The sequence below is a fragment of the Equus quagga genome, unplaced genomic scaffold, assembly GCF_021613505.1.
Source record: "Equus quagga isolate Etosha38 unplaced genomic scaffold, UCLA_HA_Equagga_1.0 220_RagTag, whole genome shotgun sequence".
NCBI classification, from domain to species: domain Eukaryota; kingdom Metazoa; phylum Chordata; class Mammalia; order Perissodactyla; family Equidae; genus Equus; species Equus quagga.
The window spans coordinates 1930493-1947108 of NW_025799647.1; the positions used below are offsets into that span (position 1 = coordinate 1930493).

The 16616-nt window shown below is 42.6% G+C and overlaps 1 protein-coding gene across 9 annotated transcripts in view; it reads right to left on the reverse strand.

The window, feature by feature from the left end:
* Nucleotides 1-16616, reverse strand: part of LOC124233772 (DNA repair protein RAD51 homolog 2) — a 555642-nt gene that overhangs the window by 145822 nt on the left and 393204 nt on the right. For all 9 annotated transcript variants that reach the window (XR_006887137.1, XR_006887138.1, XM_046650966.1 and 6 more), the window contains one exon: nucleotides 10078-10174. Coding sequence is in view for 7 of the 9 variants with exons in the window: in XM_046650966.1 (XP_046506922.1) it covers nucleotides 10078-10174 (97 nt within the window). In the remaining 2 variants the exon portion in view is untranslated. The remainder of the gene's footprint in view (nucleotides 1-10077; nucleotides 10175-16616) is intronic.

A 16616-nucleotide genomic window follows, 5' to 3' on the forward strand; every position in this document is an offset into this window, starting at 1 on the left:
AGTAGAAAGTAATTTTGCCCCAGCATATCATAAATTATGGAAAGGATGCAACTTACAGATATAGAGTTCTCCGCTGCACATACTTCAGTCATCCAGCTGCCATCTTGGCTTCTCTTGTCTTAAGCAGTGGTACATGATGGCTGACCATGGGACACAATCTGTGCTAATGTGTCTGTCATATGTCCCTGAATAGGAGGTGACTTATACACAGGTAACTTTAGGCCTCATATCTCATCAGATAATAATTGTTTAGAGTATGTAGTGGATTCTGGATAAAGAGAACAGACCTCTTTTTCCCCTGAAGAGATACTCTAGAGCTGACTGTGGGTATAAGGAAAAGTAGATCAAAGTGTAGGCAGATGGCTATGTGAGACTAGAAAGAAAATGTTTTCAAATTTTTTTTAAAAATCCAGCATATTGGCTTGAAGGCATGGACTAGCAATGGGTAGATAATATCAAAAATTTGATCTGGAAGAAGGGGAGGATGCTGAGAATGGACATGACTGATGGGATTGATACACAGACAAACTTAGCAAACTTACTAATAATATCTGCTCAGTTGGACAAAGTCCTTCAACTAGAGATTATGTTGGGGTACTCACTTCACAGGTACTCCCTTCTAAAGGAATCTGCCCTTCATGCATATCCCCTTATAAGGGAAAAATGTCCCTTATCCACGGACCCTACTGAAAGGAAAGGTGTACTGGTCACGTTCTTTACTATATGACTTCTTGGTCATGCTCAATTGGACCAAAGGACAACCCATCCTCAGAATTAACAGGTGTAAAAGTAAATTGGGCCAACTAGATCATAAGGTCAAGGGTCAGTGCCATGGAAAGCCAAGGCAGATGTGAGAAGAATGAAGAGAATGACCTAAGTTTCAAACTTTGCAACTCCCAAGTGATCTGGCTATATTTTAATTTCTATTTACACATAGCCATGAGAATCCCAGTTATGTCCTTATAGAAGAACTTAGTGGATAAAAATGTAAGTTCTGAAGCCAGACTCCCTAGGTTGGAATTCTGGTTCTGCCAGTAATTGTATTGCTTTCTAAGCTTCAGTTCCTTGATCTATAAAATAGGATAATGATTACCATCCACCTCAGAGGGTTGTTGTGAGGATTAAATGCAATAATGGATGAACAATGCCAGGCACACAATATATAGTCCATAAATGTTAGCTACTGTTATTAATAGGCGTGATTTTTTTAAAGCAAACTTCAGTGGCTTTCTGTTTCTTGTTACCAAAAGAGCCCTGAAACAGTCTAGTAACTACTCTATCCCAGAGCTGAGGCAAAGCCTGCAGAAAACACCACTAGTGACTCAATGGAGGCATATGGCTACCATGAGTCCTGATGGTACCCTTTCTACATGCCTATCTTCCCTCTCAGGGTATTTTCTCCTTGAGAGCTCAGATGGAGACACATTCATCTTGGTACTTTTGGTGCCTAACACAGATAAGAGACTCAATGAATAAAGCAGTAGCTCTCAAATTGTGGTCCCTAGACCAGCAGTATCAACAACTCCTGAGAATTTGTTAGAAATGCAAATTCTGTGACCCCTCCCCAGACTGACTGAAACTCTGGGAATGGGAGCCCAGCAATGCGTGTATTAATAACCCCTCTAGGTGAGAGAACCACTGGAACAAAGGTTCTGGTAGGGAAACACAACCACCCCACATCCTTGACTAAAGAACAGCCCTACTCTATCTGGGCAGATCATCCATCTTCTTTGATTGAGCATATGGCTTTGGGAGGGATGCACATGGAACTATAAGGGAGGAGGAGAAACATTCCTAGCCAGTCAAATAAGCCTCATCAATCATGTTGATCAAGGAAATGACGTGTTGCCAATGGATTATCTTCACATTCTTCTCACAGGGGCTTCAGGAAAAATCATAAACTCCTTAACATGGCATGCCAGATGTCCATGATCTACACTGACCACTTCCCAAGTTTCATCCCTTGCCATTCTCCTACACGTCCCCTGCACTCCCAGTCAAAGGAGTGGTTGGCAATTCTTTAAATGACCATGCCCTTGCCATCTTTGGTAATGATATATCCTCCATCAGAATGTCATTCTTCCATCTCTGTATCCTCAGCACTAAGTATACTCCTGGTGCATAATGGGTGCCACATTTCCCTAAACATTTGGTGAGTTCACCATTTCCTTACCTCTAATCTCCCCATCCCTAAGCCATCCTATACATGTCATCTAGATAGTCTTCAGAGTGCACAGCTATGATCATTTTAGCATAAAATCTAAATTCAGTCTGGCATTCAAAGTTTGGCTCCAATTTACCTCTAGATTTATTATACATGATCTCCCTACATTTACCCCAAGCCCCAGGCAAATGGGGCTCCTCTGTCCCCTTCCCAACATATCCTGCATTGCCCTACAACACAGATTCCATATTTATTGAGTACCCTCTAGGAACTAGTGGATACAGGAGTAGTCAAGACAAAGTTCTTGTCCTTAAGGAGATTATATGAAAGCAAAGGAGGCAGACAATAAACCCATAAACAAATAAATTTATAATACAAGGTCAGGCAGTGATAAGGGCAATGAAGAAAAACTAAAGTAGGTTTAGGGGATAGATAAGGATGGGATGGGGGTAAGGGTTCCATCTTAGATAGAGAGGTGAAAGACGACTTCTCTGAGAAGATGACACTTGAGCAAGACTGAATGCAGTGAGAGAGCAGACCAAAGGAGGATCTGGACAAGTGCTCCAGTCAGTGGGAACAGCTAGAGCAAAAGCCCAGCAGCAGAAACACTAGTGAGTTTGAGAACAAGAGAGTGGGCTGTGTGGCTAGAACAGACTTTGAGAGGGGGAAAATGACAGAAGATATGGGCAGACATGGCCCATTTGAACTTAATGCCTTAGTTTATAGCATTTCCTGATCTTTATTCCTCTCTGCCTATTGAAATCTTACCCAACTCTCGAGGCCTGTTACATCTTCCTCCCTGGACCCTTCAAATTCTCCTCTGCTGAAAGAGATGGTTCCCTCTTCCTAAATCCTGGAGGCTTTGGTGCACACCAGACTTGTCTGAAAACACCACACACATTCTACTTAATACTGTTTTCCTCCAGAATTATTCTCAAACCACATCGTAAATATCTTAAGGACAGGGACCAAATCTTGCTCTTGTCTGAATTTCCTGTAACATTAAGATAGTCCATGTAGTAGGGGCCCTACCACTCATGAAATCATCAGGTTGAAAGCCACCTGAAGGTTTCTTCACCTAGCCAAAAAGGTTTTTTGGAGGGACCATAGCTCTAAAACTATGCTAATATGTGCAGGAACGCAGTTAATGCATAGGAAATGTCAGTATGACTGAATGAAATACAGTTTAATCCAACTAGTATTTATTGAGTGGCTTACCAAAAAAGTGAAGAAGAGCAAAGCCCTCCAAGAGATTGGAACCCAGGTCAGAGCTCTGCTGGACTATCCTTGGGCCAGATGCCTTTGTCAGACCTTGTTACAATCCTCCCCAAATCCTAGTAAACATCACAAATGCATTCTGAAAGTTTTTCATGCCACATTACAACACAAACTAAGTTATGCCCCAGGCACCACTCCTAGACAGCAGGCCTTCTTCCCTGCTTTATGATCTTTGACCTAGAGGCCTCTGGTGTTTGGTAGAGAATTCTCTTCAATCATGGTAGACAAGCAAGGATCTCCTCTCAGAGAGGAGCCCTCTGGAATCACACTACCTCTTGGCATCCCATTCCCTGGGCTTTTGGCCCCATCATCTCTGTAGTTCAAGCAACTGACAAAACTGGCTTTGGTTCTCTCATCCCTCTGCCTTCATGACACTGAGATGTTAACAGGAACATGTGCAGATATGGGAAATTAGCCAGTCAATCCAAAACGGTGAAGAGGTCTGAGGGTAAGGGAAAAATACTTTCAAAACATCTAGCTCAGCCCTCCCACGAACCACCTCAAAAACTGCTTCCCAAAGAAAACTCTCTGGCTCTCACCTAATCGAATCTTAATGCACCTCATGCTTCAAATGTGTCTTTCTCTGGCAACCTATCGCTAGCAAAACAGAGCTCCTGACCAAGAAGCACTTCCTGGTGGTTGACTTCAACGTTCTCTTTCTCCTTTGATCCCTCAGCTGTGGCTCTATTGCCCCCGGCCGCCCGCCCGGCTGAAACTCCTCAACGAGTTCTCCTCCCTTTTGAGATTTACAGCTTTGAGACATGCGTAGGCTGTGCCCAACCCTCTCAGCTCTAGTTGCCCCCACCTCACATAATATTTAGGCTTTCTTTAGCTGAACACCACAGGTTCTTGGTGCTTTTCATCTTTTTCTATAAATTAGGCCTTTCATGGCAACTGAACAGTTGCTGGAAGTAATATACACCCAGCTTAGTGCCATAGATTCTTGAAAACTAGGGAGAGTGGAGCGTGGGTAGGTGTGTGTCCCCTTGTGAATAGAAGCATGTGAAGTTGTGTGTGTTGATATATGTCTGTGGCTTTGGAATCAAAAATTGAAAGGTCACCAGGACACAAACATTTTAATCCAAAACTCACTCCTAAGAGGCAGCAGTGTCCAAATCGAGGATTTCACAGGAGGGGCTGTGACTTCTATTCCGGGCACCACCACCTCTCACTTACTGTGTGGCCTTTGAGCAATTCCCTTCTCTCCTTCATGCTTCAGTTGTTTGAGGTGGATTAAGTGATTCATCATTTGAAGACATTTTAAAATAGTATGGAAATGCTAATGTTAACAATGTTGATCATAGTTGTTAATATTAACTTTGCAGTCACATGGTGACACTTTATGTTTTCAAAGCACTAATTATCGTCAACTGCATCATACCCCTGAGAGGTGGATTTTTAAAGCTGCTCCACTTGTATTCATTTATACATGGTCTTACCCAAACCAAGGAACATGTCGTTTGGGGTTGGGCTGTGGAGGGCCTTGGAGCTAAAGTGTGGAGAGAGTTCTGCTAACTTGACCAACCCAGCCCAAAGTTTGTGGTTAATGGATTACAAATTTGGGTAATGCTGGACAATAAATTACAACTACAATAATAAAGCTGAAAGGACACACAATTTAAGCAGAAACACCAGTGTTTTTTATCGGAAATGAAAGAAACCATTGATCATAGCAACTGTCTGAGATTAGCAGGGAGCCACATTTTCAAACATCCTGCAGTAAATCCAGAGCAGATCCAGCTGGAAAGCAAGAGTGGAAATAAAACTTGAAAATTCATACCACGCTTTGAAGTCGGCTTCTTTCACAACCTTGAGTCCCTGATTCGCCCTACACATTCTGAGCTGTTCTTGCTTGTTGAATTTATTTTAAGAGACACAAGCCACGTACTTGCATATAATCTTTCAAATGGACTCCAGCTTTTTGCAGGGATGGTTTGTTTGAGAATGTGAATCCCCAAAATACTTTCTCGTGCACATGAAATAAGCCATCAATTCAACCAGAATAAAAAGGCTTCCAATACTAAAACTAGGAACCATTCTTGGTTTTAGTAAGTACTGCTTTTTCTCTTGTGTTCTTTCCTTGACCCATCCATGCACTTTTAGTTTTTAAGTGCTATTATCTACCAAAAACTATGAATGTAGATAAAAGTATCCTAACATGCCAGATGCTGGGAATGCCAGAATGGCAGTTTAATAATGTCTTCCTTTCTATGAAGCCTTCTGGGGCTCTGAAATGGGCTGTGTCACCACACTGAAGTAACTGCTACTAAATCATCAGAGGAAAGAAAGCCAATGGTCTATGTTGAGCAGAGCATCAACCTTGCACAGGGCCCACTGTCCCCTGTACATCAACCTCACCTACCAACTGTGCCCAGGTAGACAGGGGCTTAGCAAGTCCTTCTGCTCAAATCCCAGTTGACTTCAGAATAGGATATGGTGTCTTAGGCCAGATGGACCGTTAGATCCCTTCTTTACTGATCACTATGGGGAAAAGGGATATTCCCTATGACTGAGATCCCATCATCCTTAGTGTCTTCTATGACCACCAGGAAGAATTGGCAAGGGTATCCAAGAAACATGTCCTTGGCCACGGAACAGTCACAATAACCTAGTCACTAACCAGTCACTGAACTCTGTAATAACCAAGATGCCTGAGTTTCCATCAACAAAACAAAAAACTAAAGCAGAAAATACTTTGACTCACAGAGCCTGGTTGAGAACAAAGTAGATTATAAAACCAAAAATCCTACTTTCTGCCCTTAGGTTGACAGTATAACTTTGGTCAACTTGCATGAGTCTTGAAAGTTTCATTCTCCCAACTGAACGAAATAATGTTTGTGAAAGGCAGGCTGAAAATTGACAGGCACACTGCACGTATGAGGAGTTAACTAAATAGAGAAAATTCAATTTGCTCTCTCATTCCTTCTCAAGACACAGAGCCATGGGGCAAGAGCAACGCTGGGAAAGTCCTTGGCCTTTGGGGTCCACTGATCCCTTCTTTGGCTCTCCTGCCTGGGAGCTCAACAATTCAACAGTGGAATGAAACCTCAATGAAGGGAATCACACCGTGGACCCAAGCGGTGAACATGGGTCTACATAATCCAAGCAACAACCCAGCCACAAATTGAATAAGGAAAAAAATCCAGCAACACAAAAACAAAGAACTCTCAACTTTACAAACTCTGGGAGGGCAACAGCTGGGCAGCCGAGATTAAAGGAGCGTGAGAGAGCGCCTCCCCATCTCCTGACTTCTCCTCCCCCAGAGAGGTCCCTGCAGCCAGCCGGGGCTCGTTTTTATAGCCCTGTGCAGATGACCTTGTTCCAGCTAAGATAGGGGCTCTTTTGATCTCAGCAGGGGGATGCTCTGGGTCTGCAGCTGGCAGATATTAATAGTACAGGATCCACTGGGGTGGAAGAGATCTCTCAGTTGGGCCAGGTCACTTGAATTCCCTGTTCTGTGTTAGAGCAGAAGGGACTTCGTTTCCCCAAATCAGCCCCTGCTGGGTACTTCTCTCAGGTCAACTCAGATCATTTTATCACTGGCTGCTCTTGGCCACTTGTTCTCACCCCACAACTGTTTTCAAGGGAGCACTGTTTAAGCAGCACCCTCTGCTCTGCAGCTGAAAGCTATTAGGGGACAGGTGAACCCTGAGCTCACCCCATCACAGTGTGTTTCTCACTCTCGCTGGTTTGTACACACTACTTCTCGTGTACACATTTGTGTGGGAGAGAGGCAGAGAGAGCAAGAGACAGACAGACAAGACCAGAGTGTTTAGAGTGAGAAAGAGATAGCAATATGGGGAGAGGAGGCTGTTATAGTTATGCCAAAGCATCAGTACTAAGATTTCTGAAGATCCTTTCCATCATGTTTAATCTAGGACCACAGGTCATGCTTCCTACTCTGTAATCAGAATTTTAAAACCCCATCAATGAGTGAATGTTCCTGATCTTCAGACTCACATCATGAGCTTACAATGTTAGAGTTAGAAGAGACTTCAGCAATCTCATATGCAGCTAACTTGTCATTTAGCAGAAAAAAAAACAGGCCCAAAGTGATTAAAAGACCTGCCCAAGATCACAGAGCTAGTAACACAATGGCAAAGCTGATACAACAAATGCTTGAAACAACAAAGCAATTGATACATATTAATCATAGCAACATTAACACCATTGTAATGATCTGAATAGGTATAAATCTTTGAAGACGTTTGTCCCACTTTAATTCACTAGTAAGGAACTTCATTACAGACTTAGGGAAAAATATTTCTATAGCTTCTTTACCTGCTCAGTTACATATGGAAAAGATCCAGAAAAATCCACTATTTCCATTCTATCTTGGATTTCATAATAAGAAAAAGGTGTCTAAGGATGAGCTGGCAATTCTCCCCTCGCCATGAACATGACATTTCCTTGAAGTGATAACACTGGAGCCCCAAAGCAATTTCCCCTGTATCTGTTTTACTCCTCTTCTTTGCTTAAGATAAACCAGGAAGGCAAGACAAAGCAAGCTACTATTATTTATTGGTTTTCAAACAAGGAAACAAGCTCAGGAAACATTCCTCAGAGCTGAATAAATATGTGTGTGTGTGAAATAATTAGAACAACAATTTCTAATGATGTTCACAGGTGCTTTATGTGATTCTCATGGTTACTGTTCTTACAAAGTATTTACTATGGTATTTGTTCAGCATTTATTTACAGCCTACTATGTACCCAGAACTTTGCTAGTCACTCAGGCACAACAGGGATACAAAACGAAGACAACTTAGTTTGTCTTTAAAAAAATCTACCCATCGGGTTGGGAAACCATGAAAAGTTAAATTAATTTTTCTAGACCTTTTCTTTATATAGCTGAGCAGGGAGAGGGACCACAGAGAAGGAAGAGAGAGTGAGACCAACGTGAACTGGAACAGGCAAGGAGGTTTTGTGGAAGAGGTGTTCTTGAAATAAACCTTGAAGCAGTGGGAGGATTTGGGAAGAAAAGAAGCAGTAGAAGTGAAAAAGGGAAATGCTTTTCTAGATAGGGAGAGCTGTCTCTGCAGAGGCTTGGAGGCAGGAGTGGGGAGCTGCCGGCAGAAAGTTGGCACGCTTGGTGTAGGAGCTTCACCCGAGGTAGTAGTGAGAACTGAAGTTGAACAGGAAGGAAAGGACAGCCTACAGAGAATCAAGAAGCACCAGCTTTATCTAGTGGTGTTTTGGAAACTGATCCATGCAAAAGAAAAGAAAAAACCCTGATGTTTAGCATTTGCTGATTTCCATGGTATAAATACTTCTACCCTGGCTGATTTCAAGCTAACAAACCACAAATTTCTGAATATTTTAGAATTGGCTTATTGATTTTAGCCCACTCTCAGAAAATGGGCTGAAACAATTCCAAGATTTCTGAGTAGAAGAGTGACACAGTAAAAGGAAGCCAGACTGGGGAAGTTTAGTCTGGAAGTGGCAGAATGGAAATGATAGAGGCTGGCGCTGGGAAGACTATTTTGGAATTTATTAAAATAATCCAGTTGTGAGTTTAGTAAGTCAGCTGATCACAATACAAACGACAAAAAAGAGGACAGAGGAAAGATATGTTCGGAAAGAAGAACCAAGAAGCCTTGATCATGAAAGAAGTGTAAGGATGGAGAAAGAGTCAATGATTCTGGTTTTCAGTCCACATGATGGGGGAGTGGTAAAGCATCATTGAATGTGGAAATAAGGTACACAGAGCATTTTATAATTTTCATAAATAAGTAATTAGTTTTCACTCTGAAAACCACCACCGAGAAGCAGGAAAAGTAGGGGTGGGGTCCTTGCAATTTGTGAGACCATAAACGTAGGTCGACTGATGGCAAACCACCTAGGCAGCCAGGAGCCTTGCTAGGCCTAGAAGGTCCATATATCCCATCATGAATAGTTCTCAGAAAATGCAAAGTGCAGACGCGCCTGGAACAGCTATGCACATCTACCCAGGCCCACAGCATTCTGCCCTGAAAGAAGTTAGACTACAACTAGCAGAACTCAGAAATGTCAAGTAAGAACTTCAATAAAACCAGAAACCACCGACCGGCTCAGTGGTGTAATTCCCCTTGCTACGTAAACCAGGGCCAGCCTGACCTTTGCTCGCATGGGAGGGTGGAGAAAATTTTGCAGATTTACCAATGTGGAGAGTTTTTCTTAATCTTTCTGTAAAGCTGCTTGGGAATGCCATGTCTCCAGCACATGATACTGGTGTACTCTTTAAGCCAGTCCAAACGTACCCAGCACAAACTAAAGGCTAAATTGCTATGAGACCACCAGTAAAGCCAACCTTTGAGCATCTGCCTCAAAAACAAAGTCATTTAGCAGTCTACCAGCCCGCATACTAAAGACCCAAAACATCCTAAGAGGAGCAAAAAGCCTCCAGCTGGATGTGATAGATGCTTGTAAGGATGACTCCTTCAGGTGGAAAAGGAAGCTCACTTTATAGAGACAGGGCAAGGGACTCTCCAAATATACGGGATCAGACTCTGGGAAAGGTGGTCAAGCCCAAATCCCCAGGCTCCAGCTGGGTTCACTGGTCAGGGCCTGTTAGCTGTGTCTCCCAGCTCTCAACAGGGAGGCCTTGGGCTGCATGTCAGTGTCAAGTTTCAGCCCCTCTAGGACAGATCTCTTACCTTCAGACGGGGACAAATCATCAGCTGGAGACACCAGGTCTGCCTGAGAAGCTGGGGCTCCGCTCAGATGGGTGGTAATTTGATTCGTCAAGATAACCTGTGAACAGACAGGGAGAAGGTGGGGGGAAGGGAAAAGAGAGAAGACCAAATTAATTATTAGAGCCATCAAAAGACACGCTGTGGTTTAGGGGAAGGCTGAGAAGTACACAGGTAGGAAAACGCCAGCTCTGACTTTCATCAATTTTGTCTTCAGGCCAGGAGAGCTGGCAAAGCCTATAGGTCATTCAAAACACAGAAAACTGAGGAAACAGGCTGACTTTTTTCAGAGCTTAAACCACTAATCAATTCTTCCTAAATGCTGAGTAAACTGGAACTAAGAGGTGTTGACATATTAGCTGAATAACAGAAGGCAACGCAGAGAATTAAGATGCATATGTACACATTTTATCAAACTTTAATTTTTAAGATTATACCCACAACCCAAGATACTGCTAGTGCTGAATAAAAGCAATAATTTAAAATTTGGATGCCTGTGGCTTCTTCCCTTGTTAACTCAAAAGTCAGAGTTTTATTTCCAAATTTGTGAAATTGGAATAAGACTCATCTCTAAAGGAATAACATTCTTCTTTTAAATTAGTCAAATTCTAACAAAAGAATTCCAAAGTCTCACTATGTATTTAAAAAAAGACAAAATAATATAATCCTATCTATACAAAATGAAGTTCATAACATTTAAAATTCCTAAAAAGGACTCTAAAATTGCCTAATTCACGTGGTCCACTGCCATATAATATTTTCCCATTTGGTTTATCAAGAAACTATTCTTTTCCTTAAAAATCCTCATTTATAAAATTTATTGTTTAGAAATGTAAAAGAAGGATAAAATACAGATTCTCTTCTGGAAAATTGCAACATGACTAACAGCAATCTTTTCCCAAGGTTTGGGTATTCCCACCATGGGTAGAAGCTGTGAGTATCTTGGTCCCTCTGAGGAAATGTCCCTTCTAAAAAGGGTACTAGGCATTTAGTGCCTGGAATAGGCATCTAGCTGGACTGTCTTGGTCTACCCCGATGGTCAGCTATGGTTTTGTTGCTATCCTGATTTGAATGGAAATGGGAATTGTCTCCATTCTTTATCGTCCAGCTTTTCAGCCACACCTCTGTTGCTCTCTCTGGAATGGACCAGTGACACGTTATAAATCCTATACTAACGGCAGCTTAATTGAGGGCTGAGAGGGGAACACAATGGCAAGGTCAGGTAAAGAAACGAAGCACTCTATCACCCAAGACAACCTTTCCAAGGTCTCTGTGTGTCAAGTAGGCTCGTGAGTCTCCAGCTGCTCTGTAGTGATGACCAGACAATATAGCATTCCGCTGAGTATTTGCTAATCTTATCCCCCATATTCTTTTGTATTGATACTTTTCATCTGGACTGGTAAGAATCACTATGTCTTCCGTTAAAATGGCTTTACATGGTCAAGTAACAGCTTACTCTTTTAAGAAACACATCATTCATGTCCAGGAGCATGAATAAGGAATTATGTTTATTTCTCTCCATAAGATATAGGATTTGGAGTTCAGTAAAACTGGGTTCAAATTCCGACCCTGACACTGTGAACCTTGAGAAAGTTACTTAAACCTTTGAGTTTCATTTGTTCATAGGTAAAATGACACCTATCTTATAGAATTGTTATGAGAATTAAATGAGATAATCAATGTAAGGTACTTAACCTAGTGTCTGGCCCATAGTAAATATTCAATAAATGGAAGCCATCGTTATTATTATTTCCTTCAAAATGATGCTATATAGGTCAATACCTTAGCATATGCCACATGCTTCAGACTCTTCTAAAAGATGACTTGGTGAGAATGAACACAATTCTAATGATATAGTAACAGTAATGAGAAAAAGACATTACTGAATACCTACCATGCAAAGCACCTCACCCTGCGCAGGGGGGAAAATGAGAGTAAAGCACTGTGTGTCTTCTCTAGAAACTTGTAAGTTAAAGAAAAGGCATTTACTAAAATGTTCAGACCACTTTTTCTCAATTTTATTACTATTTCACTGGTCCTATAATGGAAACTTGCGCTGAGATGATGGTTTTATTGTACGGAACCAACAAAATGATACCCTGCAGAGCCTAAAGCCAAACTACAGATGTACCTCAAAAGATACCCAGCCCATTTCCACTTTCAATGGAAGAGGAGATGGAGAAAAAACATTTTCACTCTCCAATGGCAAGAGAAGAGTCTCCTGCGTGGTTTTGTTAACAACCCTCTGCCTCGTTCTTACGAGTCTGAAAGCCAAATCACGGAAGGGATACACAGCAACCAATGGGGTTGCTAATCACATGATCTTTCGGAATTGTTGTGGTTTTCCAAATCCCTGTTCAGCAAAACGATAGAATGGAAACATTTCCAAATAGCACCGATTACAAACCAGCACGACTGGAGCAGAAGGCTATAGATGCGTTGTCTCTGGGGTAATGTGGGGGCTTGAAAACTACACTCTCAGAATAACATAAAATACTATTACACATTATAAACAGGGCCTTAATGCTATCTGGCTTCTGAAAATGAGTTCTGACTGACCCTTCAGAGGGGCTTTCCTGCTGCTTTGCTCCATTAGAAAGACTGGGGTTTCTGATGCTTGGTATTAATTTGTGCAAGAGCAGTTTGCACAGTGATGAGGGTGAGGGCTTTGGAATCAGACAGATCTGAGTTCAGATCCTATGTTCTACCACTTACTAGCTCTGTGACATCAGGCAAGTTTCATAATCTCTCTCTCTGCGAATGATAATACTTAACTCACAGGGTTTTGAGGATTAAATTGGATAATGCATGCAAAATCCTTAGCATAGTGCCCGGCCAATGGTAAACCTTAAATGTTAGCTCCCATCTGTGTCTTTAGTTCTCCTTTGCTGATTTGTACCTTGCTTGTTTAGATAGAAAACCCACGCCTGATTCCCTTTTGTACAGTATATAACCCACTGCTGACAAAAAACAAATATTTGCTATTGGTATGTTCAAAAAAGCAGTAAAAATTTAATTGAAAGCACTTCTGCTACTTTTGCCATCTCTCTAAAAGTATGACATTTAAAATATACAACATACCACCACTACAATCAATTATAGATCCCAAAGCTAGAGAGGGACTCAGACTAAGAGGAAGATACATATTTTTTTGATGGTCATAATTACATCTGAAGCCAGGAGGAGACGCAATCCAACTTAAAGTTTACTCTTCAGGCAGGAGAACACCATCCAGCCACTGGGGGGAACAGGACACCCTATAGGTTGTATAAAGGAACTATTGTCTCCACTCAACCGTATATATATGAGAAGACCACTTACTCCCAGGGCTTCCTTACACCACCCTCTTGGGTGCAGGATGCTGCAGGTACACTTGAATAGGAAGTGGCCCCTCATACCACATCACGTAGACTTGAGTCTTATTTTCAGTCTTCCTCATCCAAGGCAAAATGAAGGGGGGATTTTTCTCTCTTCAAAGATCATGCCCCTGGGTTCTAAGTTTTCCCTTGCACTATCTAACTTCTCTAAATGCCTCCTACTCAACCCTTCTGTTCAGCACCTATGCTCAGCTTAAGGGAACAATGAGGCTCTCTAAAGAAGAAGAAACTTCAGGGTATGATTCATAAATAATCCAATAGGTCCTGCTTTCACAGACAGCAGGACTTATAAGCTAGAGAAAAAGAGACAGAAAGACAGGAACCAGGCAAAGACCAGATGAACTAGTAAGGCCGATGGGTGGGAATGAATGCCATCTTGGTAGAAGGCAGAGGGTCCTGAGGATGAAAAACCAACCAGCACACAAACAAAAATATATAGCTCATTTCCACTAAGTATCAAAAAGGTAGCTTAAGAGAGAAATCACCTGGAGACAAGAGGGTAGGAGGGTAGGAGCAGATGGTCAGAAGAACCATCAGCCCCAAGGCTCAGAGGACTGGTGAGCTGGAGTCCGCTGACCAACTGAGCCTGACTCTCCACTAGTCTCTGTGTTCAGTGTGGACCACCTGCCTTCAGTTGACCCATCTTCCTTCAGCTAGGCTATAATTAGACTATATTTAGGCTGTAGCCACATCCCACTCACGCCTCCTGCTCCTGGTCCAGAATACATTCTGCCCTAAGGGGCCACCGTGTGTGTCTAGTCTGATCCACCTTATATTGAAGCATTATAGAAGTATCTTTGCTGGGGTCTCCATCAGTAGCCACTTAGTATATTCAAGTCCACTGTGACTACTGGAAAATGGTGGCCAGAAGAGAAAATGGGACAGCCCTGGAGAAATCAGAGTGTCAGGCCTAAAGGCACAGCCTTTGATGGAAAAATCTCCTTTTATTTGACTCTTGGAAGGTGACAGAGAAGAGGGAGTTTGTGGTCAGCCAGGAATAGGTTGGAATAGTATATCTGGCCCTGTTTGGTCAGCAGAAGAGATATTCATGGTCAGGAAAACAATAACAACATTCACAGCTCAGGTTGTTTTTTTAAGGACTTAAGAATATAGCAGATGCCCTTATTCAGCTTTCTGTAGGGGCAGGTGAGAGGCAAGTTTTGTGGGAATCTCTACCTTCTACAGAGTGAACTAGAATCACCTGCCTGAGATCAATAGCTCAGATAAGAAAAGGGTGTTCAGGCCTGCTAGCCCACGTTCCTTCCTAAGGCAGTGCCAGGCAGAGGAGAGGAGAGAGAGAAACTCAGCCCAGATCCCTGGCCGGGTGGCTTCTCTAGGCCTTGACGTCCTGGTCTAGAGAATCTGATCTATAGAAGTAATGATCACAGGAATCTAATGTCCAGAAATACATTAAAAGATTATCAAAATGCTACAGTGTAACAAGCCCAATCTTGTGACAAGTGTCCTTTTAGACTCTAATGCTAATAAATAACCATAAGCCAAGTAGGCAAGTAGCTTCAGCTTCTTCAAAAAGTGTCAAGCATTTGAGGCAACCCTAGCCGAATTCTGCCAGTCTTTTTGGTGGTTTTCAGTGGCCCCAGATGCATGTGGCTTGTCATTTCCGAAGCCCACAGGGGATTTGGAAACTAAAGGTCTTCATAGAACTCGTGTCTTTGTGCAACAGAATTGAAGGGGTAGGCTGGGCAAGAGGAATCGTGAGGCAACCTCAGGCATCTCGGGGGCATACCTATGCCCATAAAAACAGCCACTTCCTCCTCTCACCCACCCCCTGCCAGAAACCTGCTACAATCTGACATAGAGAATCAGAGAAGTTTCAAAATTACTTTAACTGGGCCTGCAGGGCTTGGGGCAACGATAATCCTGATTCTTACAGCTCCCAAACAGACAGGCAGCCGGCTGGATAACCCGGCCAGCCAGAGCAGGACACCATCTGAGGGACAGAGAGAGACTGTGGCGGCTGGCTCTGCTCACAAACCGCCTGCCTGCTGCTGAATCTAGCACTCTCAAAATCACAGGGCTCTGCTTTTCATCGGCTCTGAAGGCATAGTTAATTTTTTCTCTTTTTGTATTAAAATTGATCTATCTGCTTAAGGTATACTTTTAACCAACGTTACTTTTGGTATCTAAAATGATCCTAATTGCAAGATATGACAGCAATTGAGCTTCTCTATCCAAGCAGAGGCCTCGGAAAAGTCAGCTAACTTGGATAAAATCTGAGTTTTAATCCTGCCTCTGTTAAGGGTTGCTGAATGCCTTGCTTTTAAGGAGACGGAGGCTGGAATTTTCCTGTGAGAAATTGTTAAGGTTCATTGAGTCCTTTCATCACCAAGGCTTGAGAGAAAGGCCCTGGAGTGGTTTTCACCACACTCTCTTCTTGCATCCCAACCATGACGGTGTCTGCCCCCAACCCATCTGCTGTATAGGAGCTGAGAGAGAGAGAGAAATGGGGGGGGGGGGGGGGGGAGTGGCAAGAGGCCGAGGGAGGCTGGGCGGGAGTGTCCTGCGTTCAGTATAGGAAGGAACAGGGTAAGTCCCCTCAAAGGCAGGCCTAGAGCAGACTCACCCCTCCCCTGACAATTCCCCATCCCACTCCCCCGTCACTTCCAGCCTTGAAAAGAGATATCCAATATTTGTTGTGAGGAATGTCAGACCAAATATTTTGGAGTTTAAGTGTCACAAATCTGGTTTTGCTATTCACTGGCTTAGTTTTGCCAAGATCTGGAAAATCAGAAATCATTCCATTATGAAAAAAAATCATTTTTCTTTAGCTTCAGCCCAGAGAATATCAACTGTCAGTTTAGAATAAAGAACTGATAAAGTTTTAGTATTCCAGCGTGCTATTTCCATCTTGCAGATTTGCGTGACAATTGTTTTCTGGGAAAATCTGAAAGGCTATGGGGGATTTTCCTTTTGAAATATTTGTGGTAAAAGGATCAAACTTTAATTTGGCTTGAAGAAAACACTGTTGTGGGAGTCAGGCAGCCTGCCTTTTATTTCTGGCTCTGTCACTAACCTGCTGTGCAATTCTGGGAAATGCTCCTAACCTCTCTGTACCTAAGTGTTGAGTCCACAAAAGATCCGAAGAAAATGAACACATTATGAACG